Here is a 26,556-nt window from a genome sequence, read left to right as displayed (position 1 = left end):
GCCGGCTTGGAAGACTATATAGGATACCAGGATTCGAACTGGGGTCTGTCCTGTGTTGGCCACATGCAAGGCAAACCCTTTACCACTGTGCTATCTCTTGGCTCCTCCATTCTTATTTAATACTGTTATCCCCATATGTACACCAATTTAGATGCCAATGTGTATCTGAAGCCACCTAAAGTTCAGGAACAAGTGAAGTAACAGAATGGCCAACTAGTAACAAGAGCTTATTAAACCTCTGACAATGACTTAAAGACCTCATTGAAGATATAATAATTTTTACAATTTTTCTTGTTGATTGTACTCTTTTTTATTTTCTTCTTTTTTCTTTTTAAATAATTTTGATTCCCCTTACCTGGAAATAAGTGATTTATGATCAACTATGTGATATATAGTCTGTAAACAAAGTAAATTAAATTTTAAAAACACGCAGCAAAGGAATAAACAACATTTAATTAAAACAAGGCCTTTAGAATCTAATCACAAAACTGAAGTAATTAAACTCGAGGCGAGGAGATGAAGTAGTGGAGGGTTTGCAAACAGGACCCAAGGCCAGTGTCAAAGGATACGGCATTTTGATGGTGGGTGTGATGCAGAAATGTTGTACACCTAAACAATTACACTATTTAGACAAGAGTATCAACATTATTATAAACCATGATTCTTCAATTATAAAAAATTAAATGAAACCACTTAAATACTATGGTTGAAATAAAAGCAAAGTAGGTCTGTATGACTTTATATCATTATACCCTGCCAAATTTATTTAATATAAACATATATGTTACCATCATTCCACAATGCTCACAATTTTAGATTGTTCCTAGGAAAGGAAATGGAATGTCCAAGACCAAGAGGATAATACTCAAATAGCTCTCTAATGTCTGTGTATATGTGTCTGTGAGTTTCTATACAGTGGTCTTCTCTCTGACTGCCAAACCTAAACTGTAAACAATCCATCTCTATAGTGTATATAGCCCCTCTTATATATTATTCCTCTTCCATCTCAGAATCCCTTCTACCCCTTCTATATACATTTTACATTAAACTTCAATAATGAAAAGGCACATCGATGGAATATAAAGACATGAGCTACAAATCAGAGAGGGGTGTCAATTACCAACATGGCATCTCATTCAAAGATTTGTAATCAAATCCCAAAGGAGAGCTTTTAGGTCATGATAAAGGAAAAAAATAGATAAAGATTTGAACAAGTACAAGTAAAAATCCTAAAATATGCCATTTATTATGTCTAAAATCAGTTATAACTGGCGGGGGGGATTTATAAAAAGTGGGAGATCCCAATAAACCCGCTTAGACATCAAAAGGCAGAGGAGGTATTGGGCTGTGCCACAGGTGGGATAAAAGGGAGGGAGACTTAAGAGCAGAGCTCAACCCTTGTACAGTCGCCACCATAATCCCACTCAGGTATCACAGGTCAGAAGAAATCTCCAGCAGCCCCTGACCATTTAAAACAAACACTCTGAAATTCCAACACCCCAAATCATCCTATGCAAAAAAAAAATGAGGAAACTAAGGAAGACATTAACAGCTGGAGATATGAAAAGACATTCTAAAAGATTTCCAAGTCCTACCAAAAAAACACACACTGAAATTAATAGATGAAGACCTAAAATCAGCAGTTAATGTCTTAGAAATAGAATCCAAAGAATCACTAACCAAAGAAATTAAGAAATTCATAGATGAGCAATTCATTCAACTCTTTTTTTTGGGGGGGTGATTTTTGGGTCACATCCGGCAGTGCTCAGGGGTTATTCCTGGCTCCAGGCTCAGAAATTGCTTCTGGCAGGCACGGGGGACCATATGGGACACCGGGATTTGAACCGATGACCTCCAGCATGAAAGGCAAACGCTTTACCTCCATGCTATCTCTCCGGCCCCAATTCATTCAACTCAAAGAAGAGTTCTATCAGAAAATGAGAAAGTCAATAGAAATGGAACTAGAGGAACTAAAAAAGCATACTAGCAAGCCACAGTAGCAGAATTACACACATAGAGACTCATATGGATAAACTAGAAGACAATATACAAACCAGAAACAACAAGGAACTCAACAAAGAAAGAAGAGGCAAAACATTGGAAGAAAATGTAAGGTACTTAATGAACAAAGACAAAAAAAAATAATAATCTACAAATTGTAGGAATACCAGAAGGGGAGGGAAAAGGGAAAGGGGAAGAAAAAGTAGTGAGAAAAATAATAGCAGAAAAATTTCCCACCTTCTGGAAAGAGGCACTTGTACAAATCCAAGAGGCAAAAGGAGTTCCAAATAAAATAGACCCTAATAGACCAACACCAAGTCACATAGTAATCCAAATGGCGAGAGAGAGAGAGAAAGAGAGAGAGAGAGAGAGAGAGAGAGAGAGAGAGAGAGAGAGAGAGATGAGTCTTGAGTTTAAAGCAATAAGGGAGACAGAAAACCTCAAGGACAATGGAAGAAACATAAGAATCAAACCAGATCTCCCATTTGAAACAATTCAAGCAAGAAGACAGTGGAATGATATATTTAAACTACTGAATGAAAGAAACTTCCAACCTAGAGTCCACTACCCGGCAAAACTCTCATTCACATGGAAGGGAAGACTAAAAACATTCCCAAACAAAAAAAAGAACGTGCACTCCTGTATATCTATCCTCAAGATAGAAAGATATTCATCCAAAAATATGTTTTCACACCACTATTCATTGCAGCACTCAGCACAATAGCCAAAATTTGGATTCAACCTTGGTGTCCAATAACAGATGAGTGGATCATAAAGATGTAGTACATATACACAGTAGAATACTACATAGCAGTAAGAAATGATACAATTATGCAATTTGCAGCAACATGGATTGAACTAGAAAATATTATGTTAAATTAAGTAAGCCAGAGAAGGATAAATTCAGATTGATAGCACTTACTTGAGGTACCTAGAATATATAACATACATACATGCAATACTCCATAAAGAAACACAATGGTCTAAATGGTAGAAACTTCGAACACCATAGGTACCCGAGTATAGCTAGGAGAAGAGATCAAATCAATCAGAAGAGGGAAACACAAAGGCTCGACTACCTTTTATACCATAAAGAAACAAGCAACAGCAGAAACAGTGGTTTAGAGCGAACAGCTGTTCAATCAACCTCTCACTACAAAGGCCTATAATAATTTTTTAATGTATTTATTCACAGAACCAGGTGCAGAATATGACTAAAAGCCAGGGACTCCCACTGCAGTGCTTACTAATAATTACTATTAATATGCCTTAATTTTATTAGGTATAAAATAAGCCTTCCATTTCTTTGTCCACGGTGGTTTTTAGAGTATGGGGGGGCATTCTAATTTTGCAACCCAGTGCTCAATCATACTAGACACCATATACAGTATTCATTATGACAATGTCTTGATAAAATACTGCAATTTACTCTTGATTATGTCTTCTATAAGGACATAAAGCATACAACCATTGAGACCACTGGAGCAGACAACTGTGCAAGACAGACTTATATTACAGGTCCCACTCATCCAGTACATTTATGCAAATTACTATTAGCCCTTTTCCTCTTCCTCCCTCCTCCCTCCTCCTCCTCCTCCTCCTCCTCTTCCTCCTCCTTCTTCTTCTATCCAACATATGTTGCTATTATATCATAAAGCCAATGCTGACAGTTTCTTTTTGGGGGGGAGAGGGTCACACCCGGCAGCACTCAGGGGCTACTCCTGGTTCTACGCTCAGAAATCGCTCCTGGTAGGCTCAGGGGACCATATGGGATGCCAGGATTCGAACCACTGTCCTTCTGCATGCTTGGCAAATGCCTTCCTGCTGAGCTATCTCTCCAGCCCCTGCTGACAGTTTCTTTTTAGGAAAAGAACCTCAATGCACAAGACACAGCAGATGAGGGTCAACACCTCTTATAGTACTCATTACCATATTGCTTAGTTCTCTAGATGTGAAAATTATGCTTATCCTAAAATGCACTGCCACAATCTATCCCTGAAAGCTTCATTTAGCAAAGTACACCCCGGTCATAGATGAAGTGCCTAGAAGTTGGAAAACCTTCCCACCCTGAGGTGCCAGCCCAATTTTTTTAAACTTATTTCTTATTTATTTTCCCTCTTATCTTTTTTCTTTCTCTCCAAATCTATGCTTAGCTACTTGTTTATCTTTTCTTAATTCAATTATTTTTCTTTTTTCTTTTTTTTTTTTGTTTTTTTTGTTTTTTGTTTTTTGTTTTCTGTTTTTGGGTCACACACAGCAGCACTCAGAAACTAATCCTGGCTGACTCTATGCTCAGAAATCGCCCCCAGCAGGACCATAAGGGATGCCAGGATTTGAACCACCATCCTTCTACATGCAAGGCAAACGCCCTACTGCTTGTGCTATCTTTCTGGCCCCAATTCAATTATTTAAGTGCTCAGACCCATCCTATGAGTGTCAGGCCTCCAACAACTTATGAGTAAATTTCTAATGTCTGTCTATAAGTTGGTGTGAGTTTGTATGTAATGAACTCCTTTTTGTCTGCCCAATCTATACTGCAAACAATCCATGCCTGTATTGTATATAGCTCCTCTTATATATTATCCCTCCTCCCCACTTCAGAGCTCCTTCGATTCTCTTCTCTCCCAATCCTAATCCATTATCTCTCCCCCACCCCCATTCAATCCTCTTTACCCTAAATTCTTAACTCATTAGGTACTGAGACCAACCTCCTGCCCCATCTTGTTCTGCCTCAAAAATTGAGGGAAAAAAAAAAGTGGATGGCACCAGGAACAGTGTGTGGAAATAAAAAATGATTAGACCTAAACACCAAGCCCAAAGTCAACAACAGAATCAAGATAACCCAATCTACAACAATCTATACACAAAGGGGACCTGTTACACTAGCCCAAAGGTGCAAAGGGGGTGATATGTGATGCATGCTGGGAACAGGCATGGAAGGAGAACAACACTGGTGGTGGGAATGGCCCTAATACACTGTCACTATGTACCTTAAATATAGCTGTGAAAGACTTTTAATTCACAGTGGTCACAATAAAAATTATTTTTAAAAAGGTAGGAGAGCCTGACTCATGGGGGGTTGGTATGAGAGGTGGACAGTGATTCAAAAGGGTCTAAAGAACATCTCTGAGAGGGTAGAAAATAGCATAACCCATTGCCTGCATATGTCCAACTTGGAAATTTCCAACTAGGGCATAAAAGTCCTATGTTCTGGGAAGTCCATCATTGTGAGAGAAGTTGAGACAATGGATACTCAGTTCAGAATGTCCCATTCCTAAATCCAATTTCTGAACACAAAGATGTGTGTATAGGAAGAAGCTAAGCTGGATATCTAGGTTCTTACACAGATGCCTTAATAAAAAAAAATATTCTGAAAGCAGTTAGAATTGAGACATAAATGCCCATCATGGAACAATGGAATGGGGGGGGGGTGAGCTGTACCTGGGTCTGAAGCTCAGCTCTCTGCACCTGGAGGATTGAGAGTAGCTCCTGCGACTCTTCCAATTCACATTGCAAGACAGCCACTACTTGTTCTGTCAAAGATTTCTCCTGTGCAAAAAAGGGGTGGAGACAATTAGAATACTCCAATATGCTTAACAAAAGAATAAAATGATAGGCCCTGTTATGTTCTGCATGTTTGCATCCCCTCCTCACAATTCAGATGTTGAAATCTCAACACAGTAAGATGGTATTTAAAAGAGAGCCTCTGAGGCATAATTAGATTTAGGTGAGATCATGAGGGTAGGTCCACTTCAAAAAAAGGAAGTGAGGCATACACCATGGAAAGGGCATGTGAGGACATGACGAGAAGGCAACTGTAAAGTCAGGTGAAAAATTTTTACTAGGTACTAAATCAACTGGAATCCTGATCTTAGACTTCCAGCCTACAGAAGTGTTAGAAATAGATGACTGTCCACTAAGTCCCCAGAATTCACTACAAAAACTCCAGTTGATTGAGACAGACCATTGTTCATGCCTTGTCCTCACCATCAAATGTGTGAGTAGCAAGTTCAGGGACCCCCTTCACTGCCTAGCTTCCTATCTACTTCCTATTCGTCTTATATCCTGCCTCCATGTCAGCCAATGAAGCACTTTTTTACCAAGAGACTTCTGATGACCCCCCCCCAAAAAAACCCAAAAAAAATAAAGGGGGAAGAATTAAGGCCTTAAAGCAAAGCTGCCTTACTTGGTACAACTTGATTACAGAGAATAGGAACCTGAGATGGTCACTAGTAGGCAATTTGAACAAGAATTTCCTCATGAAGACACAAATATAACTCCTGCTTTTTAAATGTTTTTGAAATAGTTCTAAAATGTCTGAATGAAAATGTTTCTAGCTTGAAATATTTTTATTAAGTTAATATATAAAAAGACCAGGAGAAATGGCTCTATGGCTTAGAGCACCTGCCTTGGGAACACAGTTCTCAATACCATCACTTATGCTGAGTATAGTTCTGGCACATCTAGTATGTGTGACCTCCTGGCACTGCCAGTTATTTCCGGGAGCTTCCCAGCCAGAAGCATGTAAGCATTACAACAAAAAAAGGTTGCAAGCCCTGGTGAGCATGCCCCTAAAATAGGCGGTAAGCATATTGGCCTGGAACCATGACCTCTAGCCAAGAATTGTGTGGCCATCACAACTAAAGAAATGCAAGCCTGGGTTAATAGCACTGTGGACAAGTGTATGAGTGCCACACCTAATGTGAAACTCCCAGTGAGCATCACATAAAATATGCCGGCTGCTGTGCTTGCTTTGGCAGCACATATACTAAAATATGCTGGCTGCATTAGCAGGCACATATACAATTCTGCCCTACTCCTCCTCCTGTTATGGCACCAACAGCAGGCATGAATGAGATGGCTGAACAGAAGAAAAAGAAAGATGTTTCTATGTCTATGACCAAAAGGTGGTTACAAAAGAGAGGGTCTCAGCAATACCACTCCTAGGAATATACCCAAGGAGACCAAAAGCACAATGTTTTTTTTTTTTTTTTTTTGGGTTTTTGGGCCACACCCTGTGACGCTCAGGGGTTACTTCTGGCTATGCGCTCAGAAGTTGCTCCTGGCTTCTTGGGGGACCATATGGGACGCCGGGGGATCGAACCGCGGTCCGTCCTAGGCTAGCGCAGGCAAGGCAGGCACCTTACCTCCAGCGCCACCGCCCGGCCCCCCAAAAGCACAATGTTATGCAAAGCATCTGCATTGCAGCACTATCCACAATAGCTAGAATCTGGAAAGAACCCAGGGTCCTAAGAACAGATAAGCAGAGAAAAAATCTGTGGCACATCTACACAATGAAATACTACACAGCTGTTAAGAACACAAATGAGTAAAAATTTGTTCATGGTCACTTACTCTTATTGTTATGGGGAAATAGTAATTAAGATGACAATAAGAAATCCTCTCACACTTGAGAAAATGGTATGTATCAAGAAAAGTAAAAACAACCTTTATTTGAGCAGATATAAGAGAAAAAGAAACCCTTGTGCACTGCTGGTGGATCATCCCCTATTGAAAATGTATAAATAGTCCTTAAAAAGGTAAAAACAGAGGTCTTATATGATAAAAGAATTCCAATTTTTGGTATTAACCCCCAATAAATAAAAAAAATATTTAAAAAGATATATGCACACCTACCTTCATTGCAGGGCTCAATGAAAATCCTCAGAATATGAAAAGCCAGGAATCCAACAATGGATGAGTGGATAATAAAATTGTGAGATATGAATATACATGATGGACTATTATGCAACAACAAGGAATGATGAAGTCTGCAATTGACTGCAATGTGGATGAAACTGGAGGGGTTGGTTTTAAGTGAAATCAGGACAAGGACATATCAGATATTCTCACTAATCTCACTAATGTGTTGTATATAATAACATGACAAGAAAATGCAATGTATTAAACATAAAACAACCTTTGCCCAATATTACAGAAGCAAAAATATTAGGGAAGAAGATAAATGAGGTAAAAATGGCAAGAAGAGACCATCTTCAAGTAATATAGTGGCATGGAACAAGGGTCTTGCATCATAGAGGCAACTTAGCTGCATATATCTAAACCACTAGGGCCAACACTACTGCAAGCATGGGACCCAGACTACAATAATTAAACTTCAAAAATGTGTCTGTAAAAGATTCAGGTTGGAGGGAGTGAGTAGGGATTCTGAGGTTATTGGTGGATGAATGAAAACATTGGTAGTGGGTTGGAACCTTGTATGATTGATATTTACTGCCAACAGCTTTGTCAATTATGGTGACTCAATTTATAAAAATGAAATGTAATAATTGAATTGCAGTTTTTAAAGGTGCATTCCTCTTCTTGAGGTCATATTCATCTCAACCTCAGGTATGTAATTTCTTTCTTTGACTTAATGGGATACCTTCAGGTTCTTACCCCACTGGAAAAGCCCATGATTCTGAAATAGTTACCTCCTGAATGTGTAACTGTATGTCATTCTGTCTATTGTCCTCTTCTCTCCCAAAGAATTACTTACTCACCCATATTTCCCTAATTAAAGCTATTTTACTCTGAAAATATAACAATAAATTGCTAATGAGTGGAATAGGGAATAAAATTAATTAATTCCCCACCCACACTCATAGTCCCCTGAGCACTGCCAGGTGTGACACAAAAAACAATAGAAGAATGTGGAACATTCCACTGCAAGCATTCTATATCCAAGTCTCCATTTTTTAAAAATGATCAGATTTTAGTAATCTCCCTTCTTTCTCTATAAGTGTTAAATTACAGACTCATAACTATTAGCAGTTCTTGGTCTTAAAACGATAGCCACTAATTTTCTCAGACTCTGTTAGTGTTTATGGGAGGGTGAAGAACAGTCATTTTTGAAGCAAAATATTTGAGCAGGTACTTCAAAAAAAGATACATGAATGGCAAATAAGCACATAAAAAGATGTTCAACCACATGAGTCATCAGGGGATTAAGTTAATCCCCAAAATATAACCCTAGGTGTTAAAATGATGTTTGCAGGAAAAGTCTAATTAGGGTCAGAGTGATTTAACAGCTGGTAGGGTGCTTGCCTAGCATGTGGCCGACTAGGATTTCAGCTCTGTTTCCCCAAATGGCCCCTGAGCCATGTCAGGAATAATCATTGAGCACAAAGCCATGAATAAGCTCTGAGCTAGCCAGGTGTAGCTACCCCACACCAAAAAAAAAAGTACAATTAACCAGTTTCATTGTAAATCCCCCTACCTCAATAAAAATGGACAAATAAAGTCACAGAAACATATAATGAGAAACCATGATAAAATCCCCATATATCCAGTGCCAGGAATGACGTGAAGGAGCAAGCTCATCTACTGCTGGTGTTGAGTCTGGAAAAGAGGTGACTTTTGATTTTGGGGTGTAGCCTTTTAACTTTGGATTTCAATGTGTAACTTTTGAGACTAGGCCCAAGGAGACAGCTGATTTCTAAGACCAGGATGTAAATCACAAAGGACATTCCAAGAAATGCAAGGACATCTTATTTTCCATCAGACACCTTGAAGGGAGGGAAAACCAACTAAGCATCTTGTATTCCAACAGGGGAACACCTCGACGCTCAAGAAGAAGATTCCCGCAGAGGACAGATGGTCCTTGAAGATTAGGGAGGAATAATTGCATACAGTCACTAAAAAGGAATAACACATAGGTATAGATAGAATAACACATAAGTATAAAATAAGAGTAAAATCTAGTTTAATGCTATTCTCGCTTCTGTCTCTGGCTTGCTTGATATAATGAACAAGATTCCCTTCCCCTAATCGCTCCGGTCACTACGCTGTCAAGAGAATGGGTTCTCCACCCTGTAGATTAGGAGACCACCTGAAGGGTTCAACGTATATCTCTGCATGCCATCAGCCTAGGAATTGGGGATAAATGATGCCATAAAGGGGCTGAAAAGACAGAAAATTGCGCCCTTTGTGTAAAAAATCATTGGATGATTCAAATTGTATAGACCTATGAAATGCTTTGACCTGTATTCTCATTATCATGCTCATTATCATATGAATTCCCTTAAATGTTTGTAAATTTGGATTCTTGGGGTCTCACTGCAGACCGAATTCCCGGCTTGCAGTGACACCCTAGGATCCTGGAAAGGGGGTAAACCTACGTGTGATTGCATCCTTCAAGGTTTGTGTCTCCTTAGTTGAGTGGTGGGCTTTCCTCGGACCTGGGCATCCCCTATCTGGCCTCCCTGGGCTTGACATCTCCAACCCCCAGACCCCAACCCGGGTCCAGGCCAGTTTTGGTCAGCTTTAACACTGGTAGAGTTGCAACAGTAAAGTACCTATTATTTCTTATAAACTGTACAGGTAAGAATAATATATCATCCTCAGGAAGGAAACACTAGAGAAAATAAATGGCCAGGTACAGTTCATGTCCCTAGATGTCTAAGTACCAGTGTTCACAGTCTGAGTCAAACAGCAGAAGAAACTTCAAGAGGAAATGCAAAAAGAGCCATGGAAATTCACCATAGCACCTGGACTGTTACCCAAACCCCCTCTTCCTGTGTAATCTTCCCTGATAGTAAGACCTGCCCATTTCTGGGAGGGGTCTTTGGGAAGTATCAAGAGGATTTCCTCAGGGGCAGGAAGAGGATTTAGAGGATAGATATAGAGGATAGAGGATAGAGAGAGATTCAGCAAGAGAGAAGGAGAGGGAGGACTAGCAGGATGGAGAGTTAGAAGAAACATGTTGAATGCAGGGCTGATTATGAATCCAGTGTAAAAGGTTTTGATAGAAGCCACACCTGTTAGCTAGGGCACTGAATAAAGCTGATGTCTCCTGAAACCTGATTGCTGTGAGTCTTTTCTTTGCGGCTACCCTGAACCCTCAGACCCACTGGCTGAAGGGAGTTGGAGGTGTGTGGTCCAAGCAGAAGGAGAAAGGTTTCACCCTCCATTCATCTCACCATTATCCATCATCATCCAATACTCCATAATTAATCAGTTTTACTACACAGGACATCTTTCAGAAAGACTCAGTTGTGTTTGTGAGTGTGTGTGTATGTGCAAGAAAACCCTTACAATATGCTTTTCTTGCAGCTAGGCTCCAAATCTTACCTTGTTTATCCCACCTGTGAAGGTAAAAGCTTGAGGGGTAGTCTGTGTGATGTACTGCAGAATGCTGACATAAGTCTTAATTTCCAGAAGATTCTGTTGAGTGAAGAAAAGTGTTCTTATTAGATATCTGAGCTAGGCACTCTTTTCTTGAAACAGACAAACCAAGTAGTGAAAAATCATGGTGCATATGCCATGCAGCAGAAATCTGGTAAACTCAGGAGGAGAGAATGGGCCAGGCCCCCTCCTTGCAAAAGCCATGCCTGCTGCATTAATCATCCAGAATCACCATTTTGCCTATGGTCCTACCTTATCACCCCCTCTGCGATTCTCTTTGGTGACACCAATCAGACCAAGCTTCAGGTATGCCGATAGTTGGGCTTATATCACCAGAGCTTCTTAGAGCAACTGTGGGCACGCTCCCACTGTATCCTACCTGATGTACATACCCTAAAACTGAATATATACCCTAAAACCTGCAGTATCAGTAACAGTGCTTTGAATTCTGGGCAACTTCATTCGTTTGATGTTGGAATCCTATAGGAATAGACAAATTTAACAAAATGGAAATATGGGGCCGGAAAAATAGCATAGGGGTAAGGCATTTGCCTTGCATGCAGAAGGACGGTGGTTCAAATCCTGGCATCCCATATGGTCCCCCAAACCTGCCAGGAGTGATTTCTGAACATGGAGCCAGGAGCAACCCCTGAGCGCCGCCAGTGACCCAAAAACCAAAAACCAAAAACAAAAACAAAACCACACATACACACACAAAATGGAAATCTAACAAAAGCTTACTAAGCAGATGACATATACTATATTTAAAAAAATCTTAAAGACTACCAAAATGCTTCTGAAATTAATAGATTTATATAGTAAAGTAGCATCATACAAAATTATAAAAAGGTCTGCATGTTTTCAGTTATAGGACCATAACTTACTTGAAGTAAATCAATATTGAAGCCTCACCACAGGTGGTTAGTTTCTTTGCTTATTCTATTGAATCCCAATAAATTAATACTTTTGATAGCACTGTCTTTAGGAACTTACCCATCTGGAAATGAAGCAATGGGTCTTCAAATTCTGTATTACTAAGATATCTTAGTCTAAACTCAGGGAAGACAAATCCATCAGTATTGTTTCTTCTTCCAAAGTATGCTGACATTACCCATCACTGGGAGAAAGAAGCAGTGTTACCTCATGGATTTGGAAAGTATCATGCTAGGAGAAATGAGCCAGAAGTAGAGGGATAGACACAGAATAATAGCACTCATTTTTAGGATATAAAAAAAAGAAGAAGAAGAAAGATAGTATAGTAACAATATCCAGAGGCAATAAAAATGAGGGCCAGGACAAGTCTGTGGTAAGAAGCTTGCCACAAATAGCAGGGGAATGCATTTAGGGTAGAGAATGGACCACCATGACAATGATAGTTGGAACTGATCACTATGGACAAGAACTGGGTGCTGAAAGGAGATAAAGTGATAGGCCTGATACACTTTCAGCAACAGTATAGTAAATCATACTGTCTAAAAGGAAAAAATGGAATTGAGAGAGAGAGAGAGATAGAAAAAAAATGTCTGCCCAAGAGGCAGGCAAGGGGGAGGATGAAAGGAAAACTGGGGACATTGGTGGCAGGAAATGTACCCTACGAGGGCATTATACAATATATGATTGAAACTTAATCAAGGGGCCAGTGAGGTGGTGTTGGAGGTAAGGTGTCTGCCTTGCAAGCGCTAGCCAAGGAAGGACCGTGGTTTGATCCCCCGGCTTCCCATATGGTCCCCCCAAGCCAGGGGCAATTTCTGAGTGCTTAGCCAGGAGTAACCACTGGGCATCAAACAGGTGTGGCCCCAAAAACCAAAGGAAAAAAAAACTCTATCAAGAAAAACTTTGCAATTGTAAAACAGAAGGAAAATAATTAATGTATTATGAACAACTTTGTAACCATGGTGTTAAAATAAAGTAATTAATTAAAACTTAACTGTTCGTAGGCAGAAGAGATAGTATAGGGGTTTATAAATTCAATCTGCAGCAATACCTTTGATTTCCTGAGCAGCTACAGGAATGAACCATGAGCATAGAGGCAAAATAAATCCTGAGCAAGTTGAGTGTGCCCTTAAAAAACAAACAAATAAATAAATATGCTCAAAGTGATAATAAAATGCCAGTTAATATCACTCCTTTAAAATAGAAATTAACCATATGCTTCTACAAACACATTTATTGTTTGGAAGACAATTTATTATCTACCAAACTGTTGGAATAACTGATCTTTATTCTACTCAGGTTAATTCTTCTCTGATGGTGTTCCCCCACCCCTCTCATTTAAAACAGCCAGGTGGGATCATCCAGGTGGGATTTACATCTCAAAAGAAGAGGTTAGGGAAACAGGAAGTTGGGGGCAGAGTTATATCTACCTGTTTTCCACCTCAGGGTATGGTCTTTCACTCTCCAATAAAGATCCTGGGTCTCAGGAAGAAACTGCTTGTGGTTTTGGTTTTGCACAAATGACTTACCTACTTGCTGGTCTCCGTGCTAGGAGCAGAAGGCTTGGATGGAAGTTCTTGAACCTGTTTTATCTTCTTAACTCTGTAGATTATTTCCTGTGTTGGCATTTGCCTCCAGACCAGCATATGTCCAATTCCTTGGGATTGGGAATAAGACTTCTGCTTCACCTGGTGCCAGAAACAGGGAGCCTGTCTATGACTGGTGGGACATTCCCTGGGATAGTCTTGTGGTTGCTAAACTGGATTGTTCTGCTGTGGATTTTTAGTTTAGCTCGTATTTGGTTCAAAGTTATGGCTAAGGATCAAGGAGCCCTGGCCTCTCCTCATGTTTATTGCTACCCTATATAGTCCAAAAGTCGAGATAAAAAAAATACTAAAGTAGTAATTTATATACTGGTTACTCTGATCAGGATTCTTATTGGTATAATAGTTTATATATGCTGAGAAATTAAGACCAAGCTTTCGGAAACCACCCCAACTGTTTCTAAAATGTTTAAAATAGCTTCTGAAGCACCCCTACTGTTTCTGAAGTCTCCAATTTCAGAAAACAAAGTGTTTTCCCATAGTGACAGGTGCTCAAACCAAAAACTCTGAGGCCCATAATTCACCACCTCCTACTGGTGTTAAGCCAGGGGGACTGCCAGCTGCTGACTTTGATTTACTAGAGAAATAAATGCCGAAAATAAGATAGTGACAGTGCAATCGGAGGCTGACTCTGTAAGGTTACCACCCATCCCAGCCCCACCATACCTTCTGAAAGTGTGTGGAATAAGCCCTACCCCACCCCACCACAAATCCTCAAAGAATTTGGTACTAACACAGACTCAGAACCAGCTTCCTTCCATCAGGAAAACAATCAAACCCCAACCTGTTTGGGTTTAAATATGAACTATCTCGGTTGATTTAAGAATGCTTGCTCAGAGTATGGACCACTTTCTCCATTTTTTTGTTTAATTTCTTGCTACTAGAGTGATTTTAATACTGTAGCAAAGACCTGCCTGAGTGCTTTCAACTTTTACAGTGAAAAATGTTCTTTGATAAAGGAGCTAAAATTAAGTTTAATCGCCTAGGTCACTCTGTAAAATTGGTTGCAGGAGTTCCATTGTCTATGAGCTTTTAATAGGGGAAAGGACTTTCTTAAATACAAACTGTCGAAATTACCCCCTTGCTGTTTTGGAACTCATCAAAGAGCTTGCATTGAAAGCTTGGGGGAAAGTTGATGCCAATGCTGAATTCAAGGGCATCTTAACAAAAATCTTTCAGGCCATTTCAGAGCCATAAGCAGAATTTCTGGGGAAATTGACAGATGCTATCCAGAAGCAGATTAAAGACAAGGAAGCACAACAGATCCTGACAAAAACATTAGCCTTTGAAAATGCCAATGAAAATTGTCGAGCTATATTATCTCTCATTCGGGAGAGAGAAAATATCATGGGATTTCTACATGTTTCTAGGGATATTGGAATATGCAATTCTACTGCCTTTTTAACAACCTATGGCATACAGAGCCAAACTTGGGGAACCAGAATAAATTCAATTATCCTGTTAGAGGACATGGTGGATTCCACCCAAGGTGACCACCTGAACTTTGTCTGAGGTGTGGCAAAGGATTCCATTGGGCTAGAGATTGTTTCACATCTTCTTATCATGTCTCAAGTAACTGGGGAAGAGATCCAAAACCAGCCCTCCAAGTTTAGGTCAGGCCTGTGGCAAAATGGGACATTTACATATGGACTGCTGGGTGTCACATTTTCTACTCTGGCTCCCAGACACCCCCCCCCTTGAGCCCAAGATTTAATCATCCAGTCTTGGGAAATTGGGTCAGGGGCCACACCTGGCTGTGCTCAGGGTTATTCTCAGCTCTGAGCTCAGAAAACATTCCTGGCATGCTCTTTGGATTTGTTTAATAAGAAATTCTAGTAGATAGTATCTTTTGAATTTTGTGTTTTTGTTAGATCTAGGTTACAGGAGTTGTTTGGTTTATTATTTTGCCCCATAGGCACCAATAGTATCCTGTGGCCCTGTTCTTTTTGCATAGGGACATTAAAATGGTAAAAATCTTATAGAGAAGAGACTATCTAATAGAGATGGGAACTCAAACATTTTTGTTACAGGGAGGCCTTCCACCTGAACTTTTGTTTTAGTGACTTGACATAGGCTTCAATTGCATGGATATCAACCAATCTCCACTGAACCTTTGCTCCCATCTTTGGAACTGGCACTGTTTTCTGCACCAACACCAGGAATCATCATTCTACCAGGACAGACCCTAGAACTACCTTGGCATCTAACTGTGACAGGGTGGGCTTATATGCTATCCTGACTTGGAACTTGGAAATCAAAAACAACTCGCTTTCAAGGTGCATTTTCCTGATTCGCTATCTCATGGTGAGATGTTACCAGGAGATTCTTCATGACACCCTGATTTTGATATAGGATCTATATCCAAACACCAAGGTCTCTAATTACTGAAGCCTGACTGTGACAACCATAATTGAGGAGAACCTTTTCTGGTACCATGAAGAAAAACCTTGGAGTTAGACAAATTAGCATGCTTGTAGCCTATAATTGGTCTTATGATGGGATGCTTCATGGGTAAAGACATCCTGTTTTTAAGCCAAACATTTTTTTTCTTTTTATTATCCCCAACTTTTGCTGCACGTATGCAAAAAAAATTGCCATCCCTTTTATCTTTTAGATAGAGGCTTCTGCCTTTTACTTTGAACCTTGGGACAAGAATTACTTTGTTTTACCTCATATTTCTGCATTTTTCTATAAAGTTAAGAAGGGGAGATGTTGGAATAACCTGTCTTCATTCTTTTCAGGTTAATCCTTTGCTTGTTTTTATCATTCATTGGATAGTAGCATATTTGGATTGAAGCTCTTTTTGGATTGGTCCCTTACTCTACCTGTTCTCCACCCAGGGTGTGGTCTTTCTCTTTCCAATAAAGACCCTGGATCTCAGGGAGAAACTATTTGTGATTTTGGTTGTTCTATTTGTGGTCTTAGTACTAGGAGCAGAAGGCTTGCTGTGAAAGTTCCTGAATCTGTTTTATCTCCTTACCTGTGTGTGGATTATTTTCTGTGTTGGCATTTGCTTCCAGACCTGCATTTACCATGCATTTTGGGGCATGAGGCTTCTGCTTCACTAAACTACCCTGAAATTCAGAAAGTGAGTAGGTGATCCTAGTATGCATCCTTGATAATCAGTCAGGTAAATTCACAGAAAGTGCTTTCCTCTGTTTGCACAGAATTCAGAAATGTGTTGACATTTGTGTTTCTATTATTATGCTTTAGATCCTGTCAGCTGCTCAGTTAAAAGTTCCACAGTAGAAACAACTAGATTTTTCCAAACTAAGACTCTGGTTCAATAGCATCATTTTAGAAAAGGATTTAAGCCCTGGTATTATATCTGCTTTAAATTTAGGTCAGTTATTCTCTTGATCCATACCACCTGTAAAATGATTCATACACTATGTACCTTAAATATAACTGTGAAAGACTTGTAATTCATATATGGGTCTCAATAAAAAATTAAAAAATTAAAAAAAAGATTCACAGTAATTAATATCTGCCAGGTCCAAATTCTACCAGACCAGAAGTTGGGGGCCAGAATCTCAGAATGAGCAGACCCTCCAATGATATGCTGCACACTGATTTTCAGAGTCACCTTTTCTGAGGAAAAAGTTAGAGAATGTAATCTGAAAAATTAGCTTTGCAAAGCCATTTACCAACATGTTGGAATTTCCATTAAAAAAATCAATTGCTAAAAATATAAGTCAACTGCTAGGCCTAAGAAACAGAACAGCTAGTAATGCACATACTTTAAACACAAACAAAATATGATCTCTAGCACTGTACATGCGCTGGCTCTACCAAGAGTGATCCTGAAAACCAGGAGTAAGGTTTGTGTACAACTGAGTTTGGCCAAAATACAAAAACAAAACAAAACAAAGCAATCCCCCTACAAATGTCAAATGCTAAAGAATTGATGAACTTTAAGAAACTGGGTTGTGTTTAAAAATTTTAATATAAATATTATGAAAACTTTGCAAAAAGGTGGGCCCAGAGAGCACAGCAGCATTTGCCTTGCAAGCAGCTGATCCAGGACCTAAGGTGGTTGGTTCAAATCCCCGGTGTCCCATATGGTCCCCCGTGCCTGCCAGGAGCTATTTCTGAGCAGACAGCCAAGAGTAACCCCTGAGCACTGCCGGGTGTGGCCCCAAAACACCAAAAAAAAAAAAAAAAAAAAAAAAAAAAAAAAAAAAGAAAGAAAAGAAAAGAAAGAAAGAAAACTTTGCAAAAAGGTAAAATTAAAAGAACTTTCACTTGTTTGAGAAATATACAAAATGGTGGTAAGTGAATGAAAACTTAAGAACCAAAGTAAGTTCTACTGGCAGTGAAGAAAAGTACTCACAAAACAAACATATTAGTGTTGAACTGAAGGGTAGCATCCCCACACGTGTTGGATCAGTGGATAAGATGCCTGGAGTCATGTCTGAAACCAAAAATGGGACCAATTACAATTGACCACATAATCACTGAGTAATGTCTAATACTAGAGCCCAGTTTAGCCTTTCAAAAGACTTGGTGCCATGAAAAGTTAGGCCGGTGTTTTTATAGCTAATGAAGTGTACTTTTATCACCACCATTATGTTATAGTGCGCAGTGACTTATCTTGGCTCAGTGCTCTGGGGACTCTTTCAATGTTGCTTGGAGAACTATATGATGCCAGAAGTAAAATCCAGGCATCCTGCATGTAAAACAAGCACACCAGCTCATTGAGCTATCTACCTGGGTCTCATCCCCTTCTTTTATTGATATCACAGTCCTGAGTTTTAGTTGGCCTATAATAGTTCTAACTTCTATAAGTGGATCTGTGTAATTACCAACAGCCATCTCCTTTTCATGCACATGTGTTCCACAAACATTATATTGCTCACAGAAAAGTAGATAACACAGACAAAGCAAATTTTTGTTTTCCTCGATTTGCCACCAACTAGCAGAATAATCCCAGACAACAGAAAATAGATGGTACCTGTTAGATTATACCTTGTTTTACCCAAATCAAAGATCATCCTTGGTTTCTTTGATATCTGTTTGTTTACAACTTGGTTTCAGCCAAAACAAAGATCATTTCTGGTTCCTTTGTACCTGTTGTTTACAACTTGGTTTTACCCCAAAACAGAGATTGTCTTATGTGTGAACCTGGGCAGGACAAGCTCAGAGTAGCCTGAGCTATCTGCCCTTACTTTGTCCTTACTTCTTCCACCTGAGGGTGGTCTCTGTACTCAATACAAACCATAGTTCTTTCAGGCAGCTCTCTCTCCATACAAGGTAGAGATTGTTAAACTTCACGTGTTTCACCCTCAGCCTGGTTTGGATTATTTCATGCATGACTCTGATTCAGACTCGTTCACCTGGGGTTAGAGATATGGCGCATGGGGTGATTTTACAGTACCATGAAGTACAAACATGCTAAGCAGCCTGAAATGTTTGCCTGTAGTTCTAAGTGGAGAAAAACTCTAAGATCACATGTGGACATATCAGGGAAAGGTGCTATGTTTTGCCAGCAATTCTCATGCAATGAAGGCATAGAAAGGAATTAAAGAAGGTGGGCAGTCAACAACTTCTTAGTGAAACAAAAAATTTCTTTCTGCTCTAAAAGTTGAGCTCTGAAATAACCAGGGAAGAACAATACATTTATCTGCCAGACCTGATCATAAACAAAATTATCTATTCAACATTATTTTGCTATTCTGTCATTGAGTACTCTTGACTAAAGACAAGGAAGCCAGTCAGATAGAAAATGGAGAACCAAAGTAAACTGCCCTTGCAAAGAACAACATCACACAACTTCTGCATGGGTGCTTACATAAAAACTGAATAATCCCTTGGATCGGAAAATAGTATAGCAATAAAGTGTTTGCCTTTCCTGAGACTGACCCAGATTCAATCCCTGACATCACATATGATCTCCAAGCACTGCCATAAGTGATCCCTGATCACAGAACCAGGAGAGCAAGCCCTGATCTTGGACCAAGTGTGATCCAAAGAGAACAAAAGAGAGACACCACAGTAAAAGAAATAGATTGATTTTGTTTGAAGCAACATAAGGAGACAAGTGAGAAACAGCCACTTCAGTCCAAGAGTTCAATCTTGTCATGAATCTTCTGAGACCCAAAGAAGTTCTTTGCTCACGTTATTAAGCCACTACAGCATTTCTGTTAGCAGCTGGTTGCACTCACATTCATTTTCATATCTGCAAATTGAGCATAAGGGAATCGGACAGCTGTCATGACTGTGTACAGAGTGAGCACATGACAAGCATTGCATTTTGTCTGAGACATCTTCTGTGCTTTTTCTTTAAGGAAGTCTTAGCTGTAAAGCTATTAGCTAGTGTCATATTTCTCTTTTCCTACTTTTTAATGTTATTAAAACATAATGATATACATTATTCTTAGTTGAGTTTTAGATATACAATGTTCCCTCCATCTATCTTCTTAAATTCCCTCTCCCCCTACTCCCACTTATTTCAGTCTGCCGTATTGATAGGCACCTTTTTTGTTCCATTGTCAATTTTGAGGTCTCATGACCTCAGTATTTTTGACTTTGTGGTATGCTCTTTTGCATGGATGCTTTCCTGTGCTGGGATAGTGCTGGTCCAAAACTTTTTTTTTTTTGTCTGTTTTTGTTTTTGGGTCACACTCGGCAGCGCTCAGAGGTTACTCCTGGCTCTACGCTCAGAAATCGCTCCTGGCAGGCTCGGGGAACCATATGGGATGCCGGGATTCAAACCACCAACCTTCTGCATGCAAGGCAAACAAATGCCTTACCTCCATGCTATCTCTATGGCTCCTTTTCTTTTTCTTTCTTTTTTTTTCCTTTGGTCAAAAATTTTCTTTTTACATTGGCATTCACTGGAAGTGGTAACTTGCACAGGATAACTGAGAAGAGTAAACAGAACAGGACTTTCCTATCCTAGATTACTATTCCCACAGCAGTCCTCTCCAGCCACCAATACTAAGGAAGATGTACCTCAACCTACCTGTGGTCTAAGAGCAGTATAGATATTGAAGGTTGCCCAAAGATTTGCACCACCACTAACTTGACCTTGTTGTGGTTTCTGACACTACATCTATTGGCTGACATATGTCTCGTTTTCTGAATTTCACTATTTAATTCTCACAAAATTCTGAGAGCACTTATTGCCCACCCCCCAAAAAAATGAAACTGAGAAACTTGCCCAAAGCTTCAGTCAGATGCTTGCAGAACATCAACTGCTGAATTCAAACCATGGATGCTGCCTTCTTGAACATATTCTAATATTCATTTTGTTCTTTCCTGAAGAAAGCATTTAAGAATTTCTAGAGCATATTTGGTCAATAACAGATTAGATCATTTTTATGCTATAGACAAGTCTTAATATTATACTAAAAAGTGACTTCATTATCAATGATTTATTATATTCATTAAGTAAATTCATTAAGAGAAAAACACTTTGGCTTCAATTATCTGTAATTATTTTTTCTTTTTATCAGTCTGGATAATCAATTATATCCATCATTGTATTTGATGGTTTTGTTTTTATTTAATCTAGTCTTTGTTTCACATCCTGAGGATATGATCTGGGAATTAATCAACTATCCAAAAAGAGAACATACTGAACAAGACTGCTTATACCTTCCCATTTTCACACTCATCTACTCACTACTGGAACCCAAATCTCTTGTAAACCCATATTTGTGGATTGGTATGCTAAGTGGCCTCATGGTTGGAGGCTATTTCTCTATTCTAGAGTGTCCTGATGGCTCAGACAGGTGGCTTGGGTTTTTGAGCCAGAGTATACTTTTATTTGTTTGTGAGAACATAAAATTTGTTTAATGAGAGTCTATCTCTGGGTCTGACTCCATAGGAGTCCAAAAATTGCTTCTCTTCAACATGCAGTCCCTGGAAAAATTATTTGTCCATGATATGAAATCTGAGTTGAAGTCTTACAGCTCATGGATTCTATCCAAGACTTAGTTTACAGAGGAAGAATCATAGCAGATGATCCTAGATCTCTTTTTTCCAGTTCAACATCCATTTTCAGGGTTCAAAACTAAAAACAGACTGACTAAACCTAATAAACATAAATGCTAATAAATGCTCAATACACAATAAGGAATAACCACATTGTGGTTTGAATTGAGAATTTGAATTAAAATTTAGAGCATGTTTGGAGAAAAATCTCTGGGTAACCTAGTCCAGAAATTTCCAAAATAAATTGTTCACCAGAATCAGCAGGGCTAATCTGCCTTGAACTAGCTTGCTTGTTTCTATGTTTCTGTGCTGGCCTATTTCCACTCTGAAGAAACCTATGATTTCTCATAAACACATACTTCTCCCTCTCCTCACATCTTTCTTTTTTTTTTTTTTTAATTATGAGAACAAAGATGCAAAGAAAGAGAACAAGGTAAAGTTACAGTGGAAGGATAACCACCCATAACATAATTCTCAGAAGATGTCCCCTTGCTGATATCTTAACTTTGAACGTTCAGCCAAAGAACATTAAGATAAATAAAACAGAATCCATGTACAACTACTTTGTCCCTCAAGTCCCCAGATTGTAACACATTATAATATTTCTTAACAGCACACAAGGCAATCTAAAGCCATAAAACTTACGTAACTCCTTAAACATTAGAGGCATAGTATTTTTTACATTTCCATGTACATGCATATTAGCTTAAGTTAACCTCAAATTTTAAGTGGTTTTTAGAGTCAAAGGAGCACAGTAAAAACGGTGTTAGAGTGGCAATTGTTGTTTGCATAGGCCCACTAAAATATGAGAGGCATGGAACGGAATAACCTTGACCTAAATACAAAGAGACCCTACCCCTGAAGTTTCCTGGCATAAGACCAACTCTAGGCTCCAGGCAAGTTAGATCGTCCAATCCAAGACATTGTCCATAGTGCCAACACACTTTTCACACAGTCTCTGTTGTTGGTATCATGTTTCTGTATTAAAGATCCTGGAATCTGCATATCCTACATTGAAGTCAGGATGTGGGGCGTCCTCTCATTTCACCTCATCATTAAAGGGCAATGCAGGAAGCCCTGTCCTGTAAGCAGGTCGTTGTTGTTGTTAAGTCTTCTCAGTATTAAGGAAAGTCTCTTTTGAGTAGGTCCATGTCTGAGCAGTGGTAGGATCTTCCATGGTAGAGGATTGCTTCCAGGTGATGTTATAGACAAACCTGGATGTTTCGTGGATGGCTTCCCTGGTTCAGGGGTGAATGAAAAATGCCCTCTCTTCTGAGGCCTGTGCCAGGTCATTATGTCAATATTCAGGGTGTAAGGTTCCCTTTGCACTACAAGATTTGTGTATTCCAATCTCTATTAGATAGGATCTTATTTGTATGTATAGTATTTTCCCATTTTAATGTGCTTATGCAAAAAAGGAGCAATGCCACGTGGCGTTATTGGTGCATATGGGGGACATAAGAACAAGTCCAATAATCCCCATGACATGGTTCAATCATAAGCATTAAACTGACTTCTCACATCTTTCTAAATAAATTTATATTAAGAACTATCTTGCAACTCAAAAACAAATTAATTTATAGGTCCAGAGCAATAGTAAAGCAGTCAGGGCATCTGCCTTACACACTGCCAACCCAGGTTTGATCACCGGCATTCCACTAAGCACCTCCAGGAGGAATACCTAAGTGCAGAGCCAGTAGTGAAGAGCTCTGAGTGCCTCTGGGTGTGGCCCAGAAACAAAAACAAAAACAAATTAATTCTTGGGTGCCTCTTGAGGTAGAAAGACATAATAGAGGGGGTTTTAGGTCGCACACAATAGTGATTGGGGATTATTCCTATCTCTGAGCTCAGGGGAGCAAATAGCATCAGAGACTGAAGGTCAACTACTTGCCTACAAGGACTTTATTATCTCTCCAATTCCAGGGGTATAAATTTAAAACATATTTTAATGAATATATTCTTACATGGTTTGATAATTTTAATACAAGTAATTAATTTTTCATAGGGATGCTGTGGGCAGATTGAAGGCTATGTATACATATTATGTATGTACTCTACACTTGAGTCAGACCTCCTATCCCTATTTGATTAGGTAACGGGGCACATCAAATAATGCTCAGCGGCTATTCTGGCTCTGTGCTTAGGAGTGATGCCTGGCATTGCTCTAGAGACCACATTCTGTGCCAGATATTCAAGTTGGGGCCAGCTACAAAGAAAACAAGCTGTCTTACCCTCTGTACTATCTCTCCACCCCCAATAAAGCTAGAAACAATTAAAAACATAAAACTATGCTGGTGTTAAGTCTCTCTCAGGCTTCACATTCCATTTATCCTCATACAAATGTTTGAGTACATGGTGGAGAGGAGTACTTGTGTGCAGAAATTCGTTTTCCTTATTCTAACAAATGTGCAGAAATTCGTTTTCCTTATTCTAACAAAATATTTTTACATTTATCCTCTCTGCTTTATTTGAAAATAAATAGTACAAATATATTATTCTCTTTTTATATCTGTATAATAGTTCGTTGCATGAATGCAGCCCAATTTAAATTCTTTACCAAGCAGGGCACAGTTAGCTGCATTTTGTATTGCTCATCATAATGCCATTTGGTGCAGAGAGATCTTTGCAGGCATGCTGTTTCACAGCTGCTAGAATATCATATAATAAATTCCTTGAAATAGTCCAGCTGGCTCAAACATCATGTACATGTACATTTATAATATAACGTACTTGTGCACTTATAACTCAAAAAGTGCTAAGAAATTGTTGGGCATATTTTTGTTTAAAGAACAACAAACAAACAAATAGCCTTATAGGTGATTTTAGAATGTAGTTCAGCCTATTGAAGGCTGGACCAGGCTTCTCATAATTTCCACTTCTCAAACTTGTTTTAGCACCTTAAGCTACAAATGACCTTATTAAAATGCAGGCTCTGTGGCTAGAGAGATATAGCACAGAGGTTTAGGCACTTACCTTGCCATCAGCCAACCCAGTTTGATTTCCAGAATCTCCTATGGTCCCCTGAGCACTACCAAGAGTGACCCCTGAGCAGAGAGAGCTAATAGTAAGCCCTGAGTCTCTTTAAGCCCAAACACCCACAAACAAAACAAAATACAAATTTTGCCACAGGGGCTATGTGGTGGATTCCAGAGTCCCTATAGTTAGGAAGTTTCAATAATACTATTTGCTGCTGATCCCTGCTCAGGCTTTGTGGAGCAATACCCCAAAGCAGAAATATTTTTCTCCTGGGCCCCTGTCAGCCTACCCTAATACTTGATCTCCTTGCCTCATTATCCCATTATCCTCTCTCTTCTATTAGATGGCTTGCACTTGTGGCCCTCTTGGCATATCCTAGGAGCCCACAAAGAATCATCTGGCCCCTTACTAAAAAATGAGTCCACTAGCCTAGAGGGAAAACTTGGGAATAATTTCCATGTGTTCACTGTGATGTGACGAAGACAATCAGACTTCACACACTAGATTTGAGTCGTGTCTCAGCATTTACTTGTTGAAGAACCTTGCCCCAGTTCACCACGTTTTCCTAGCCTCCATGCCCTCTCTCAAGGGGTGAACTGTGTCAAGACGAGGCAGTTAGGACAATGCAGCATCCATACCGGCAATGTATGGATATCCATACAAATAATGCACTGAGCAAAAAGTGCCAGTCCCAGAAGGACAGCTGTAGGATCTCATCACAGTAAATATGATTACAGATCTAATTCATCTGTGGTATTTGAAGCCAGAATACTGGGTGCCTCAAGAAGATTGACTATTAAAGAGCAATTGGGAATGATAACTATATGGGTATACACATTTGTGAAAACTATTGACTTATCCACCTAAAATCTGGGAGAGAGTTCCAAGAGCTAAGCATATGCTTAGTCTGGGCGCCTTGCCCATTCCGCATGGTATGGTGCTTGGAGCACTCCTGGAAAGGACCTAGGGACAGCCCTCCACATGTCTCCCCACGCCCGCAATGCTTCGTGTGATCCCCCCCCCACACACACACACACAAACCCTCATCTGTGCATTGCTTTTATTGTAGGGATACAGTACTTACATTTAATAGTCAAACGCAAATGATATTTCTTGTAAACTGAATTGTAGTCAAAACGCAAGCTGGCTGGCTTAAGCTGGCTGGCCTTAAGCTTAGGAAGGGAAAGGCTCTGTGCACGTTTCCTCTGCAAAGACTTGGACTTAGACTCCCAAAAAGGCAGAGAAAATTTAAGTCAAGGGTACAGGCTCTGCTTCAGTTTCCCCATATGCTGTTCACTCATTTGCTCTGGAACTCGTCCAGAGCGCACTGTGCCTCTGTGCCCTTGAGCTCCAGCTGGGTAGGCTCAGTCTCCAGGTCCCCTACAAGCTGGAGGTTGTCCTCAGCATGTCGGGTCAGGGTATCCTCCCAGTGAGACGGCTCTCCCAGGAGCTGCAAGTTGTCCAGTTGCCTTAGGAGAACTGCTTGGCGCTGCTCGAGTGCTCTAGCCCGCTGGATGTGGCCTGACACGAGCTCCCTGAGGCTCCGCAGCTCGGCCAGGCTGAGCGTGCCCGGCCGATCCTCCGCCAAGTTGTCTGGCTCCGCATTCTTGTACTGCTCGGTGCGGGTCTTGCAAACGTAGCTGTGCCGGTACATGGCTCCCCGGTGGGCCAGCGGTTACAAAACCAGCTCAAAGAGAGCCTGCCGGGCCCAGTCAGGCTAAATACAAGTCGAGGGCCTTGATACGCTGCTGAGATGTTCCAGAACTGCTCAGCTGATGGGCTGAATTCCAGGCCTGTGAGCACAAAACATAGGAGAACATCAGCAGCTCTGCCTTTGTGATCTGGATTAGCAGAATCTACATACAATGGGTTGGAAGGTTGGTTAAACTGGGCAATGAGGTTTTGCTTCCTGATGGTTCATGTTTATTGCTTTAATACTGAATGGAAGGTCAGGAGGCCAAAACAGGTGTGACTGCCT

At 39.9% G+C, this 26,556-nt stretch overlaps 1 protein-coding gene across 1 annotated transcript in view; it reads right to left on the bottom strand.

Annotated features, from left to right (window-relative positions):
• BFSP1 (beaded filament structural protein 1) overlaps positions 1 to 26,232 on the bottom strand; it is a 53,547-nt gene extending 27,315 nt beyond the window's left edge. Inside the window, exons 1-5 of the mRNA XM_049775591.1 lie at positions 25,880 to 26,232; positions 19,798 to 19,842; positions 14,514 to 14,541; positions 11,074 to 11,166; positions 5,443 to 5,550 (exon numbers count right to left, since the gene is read on the bottom strand). Coding sequence (XP_049631548.1) covers positions 5,443 to 5,550; positions 11,074 to 11,166; positions 14,514 to 14,541; positions 19,798 to 19,842; positions 25,880 to 26,232 — 627 coding nt within the window. The remainder of the gene's footprint in view (positions 1 to 5,442; positions 5,551 to 11,073; positions 11,167 to 14,513; positions 14,542 to 19,797; positions 19,843 to 25,879) is intronic.
• Positions 26,233 to 26,556: the final 324 nt, after the last annotated feature.

Source organism: Suncus etruscus, chromosome 6 (genome assembly GCF_024139225.1).
Source record: "Suncus etruscus isolate mSunEtr1 chromosome 6, mSunEtr1.pri.cur, whole genome shotgun sequence".
In the NCBI taxonomy this organism is placed as follows: Eukaryota; Metazoa; Chordata; class Mammalia; order Eulipotyphla; family Soricidae; genus Suncus; species Suncus etruscus.
The sequence above is the reverse complement of the archived record's forward strand: the minus strand, read 5'-3'. Positions and strand labels throughout refer to the sequence as shown.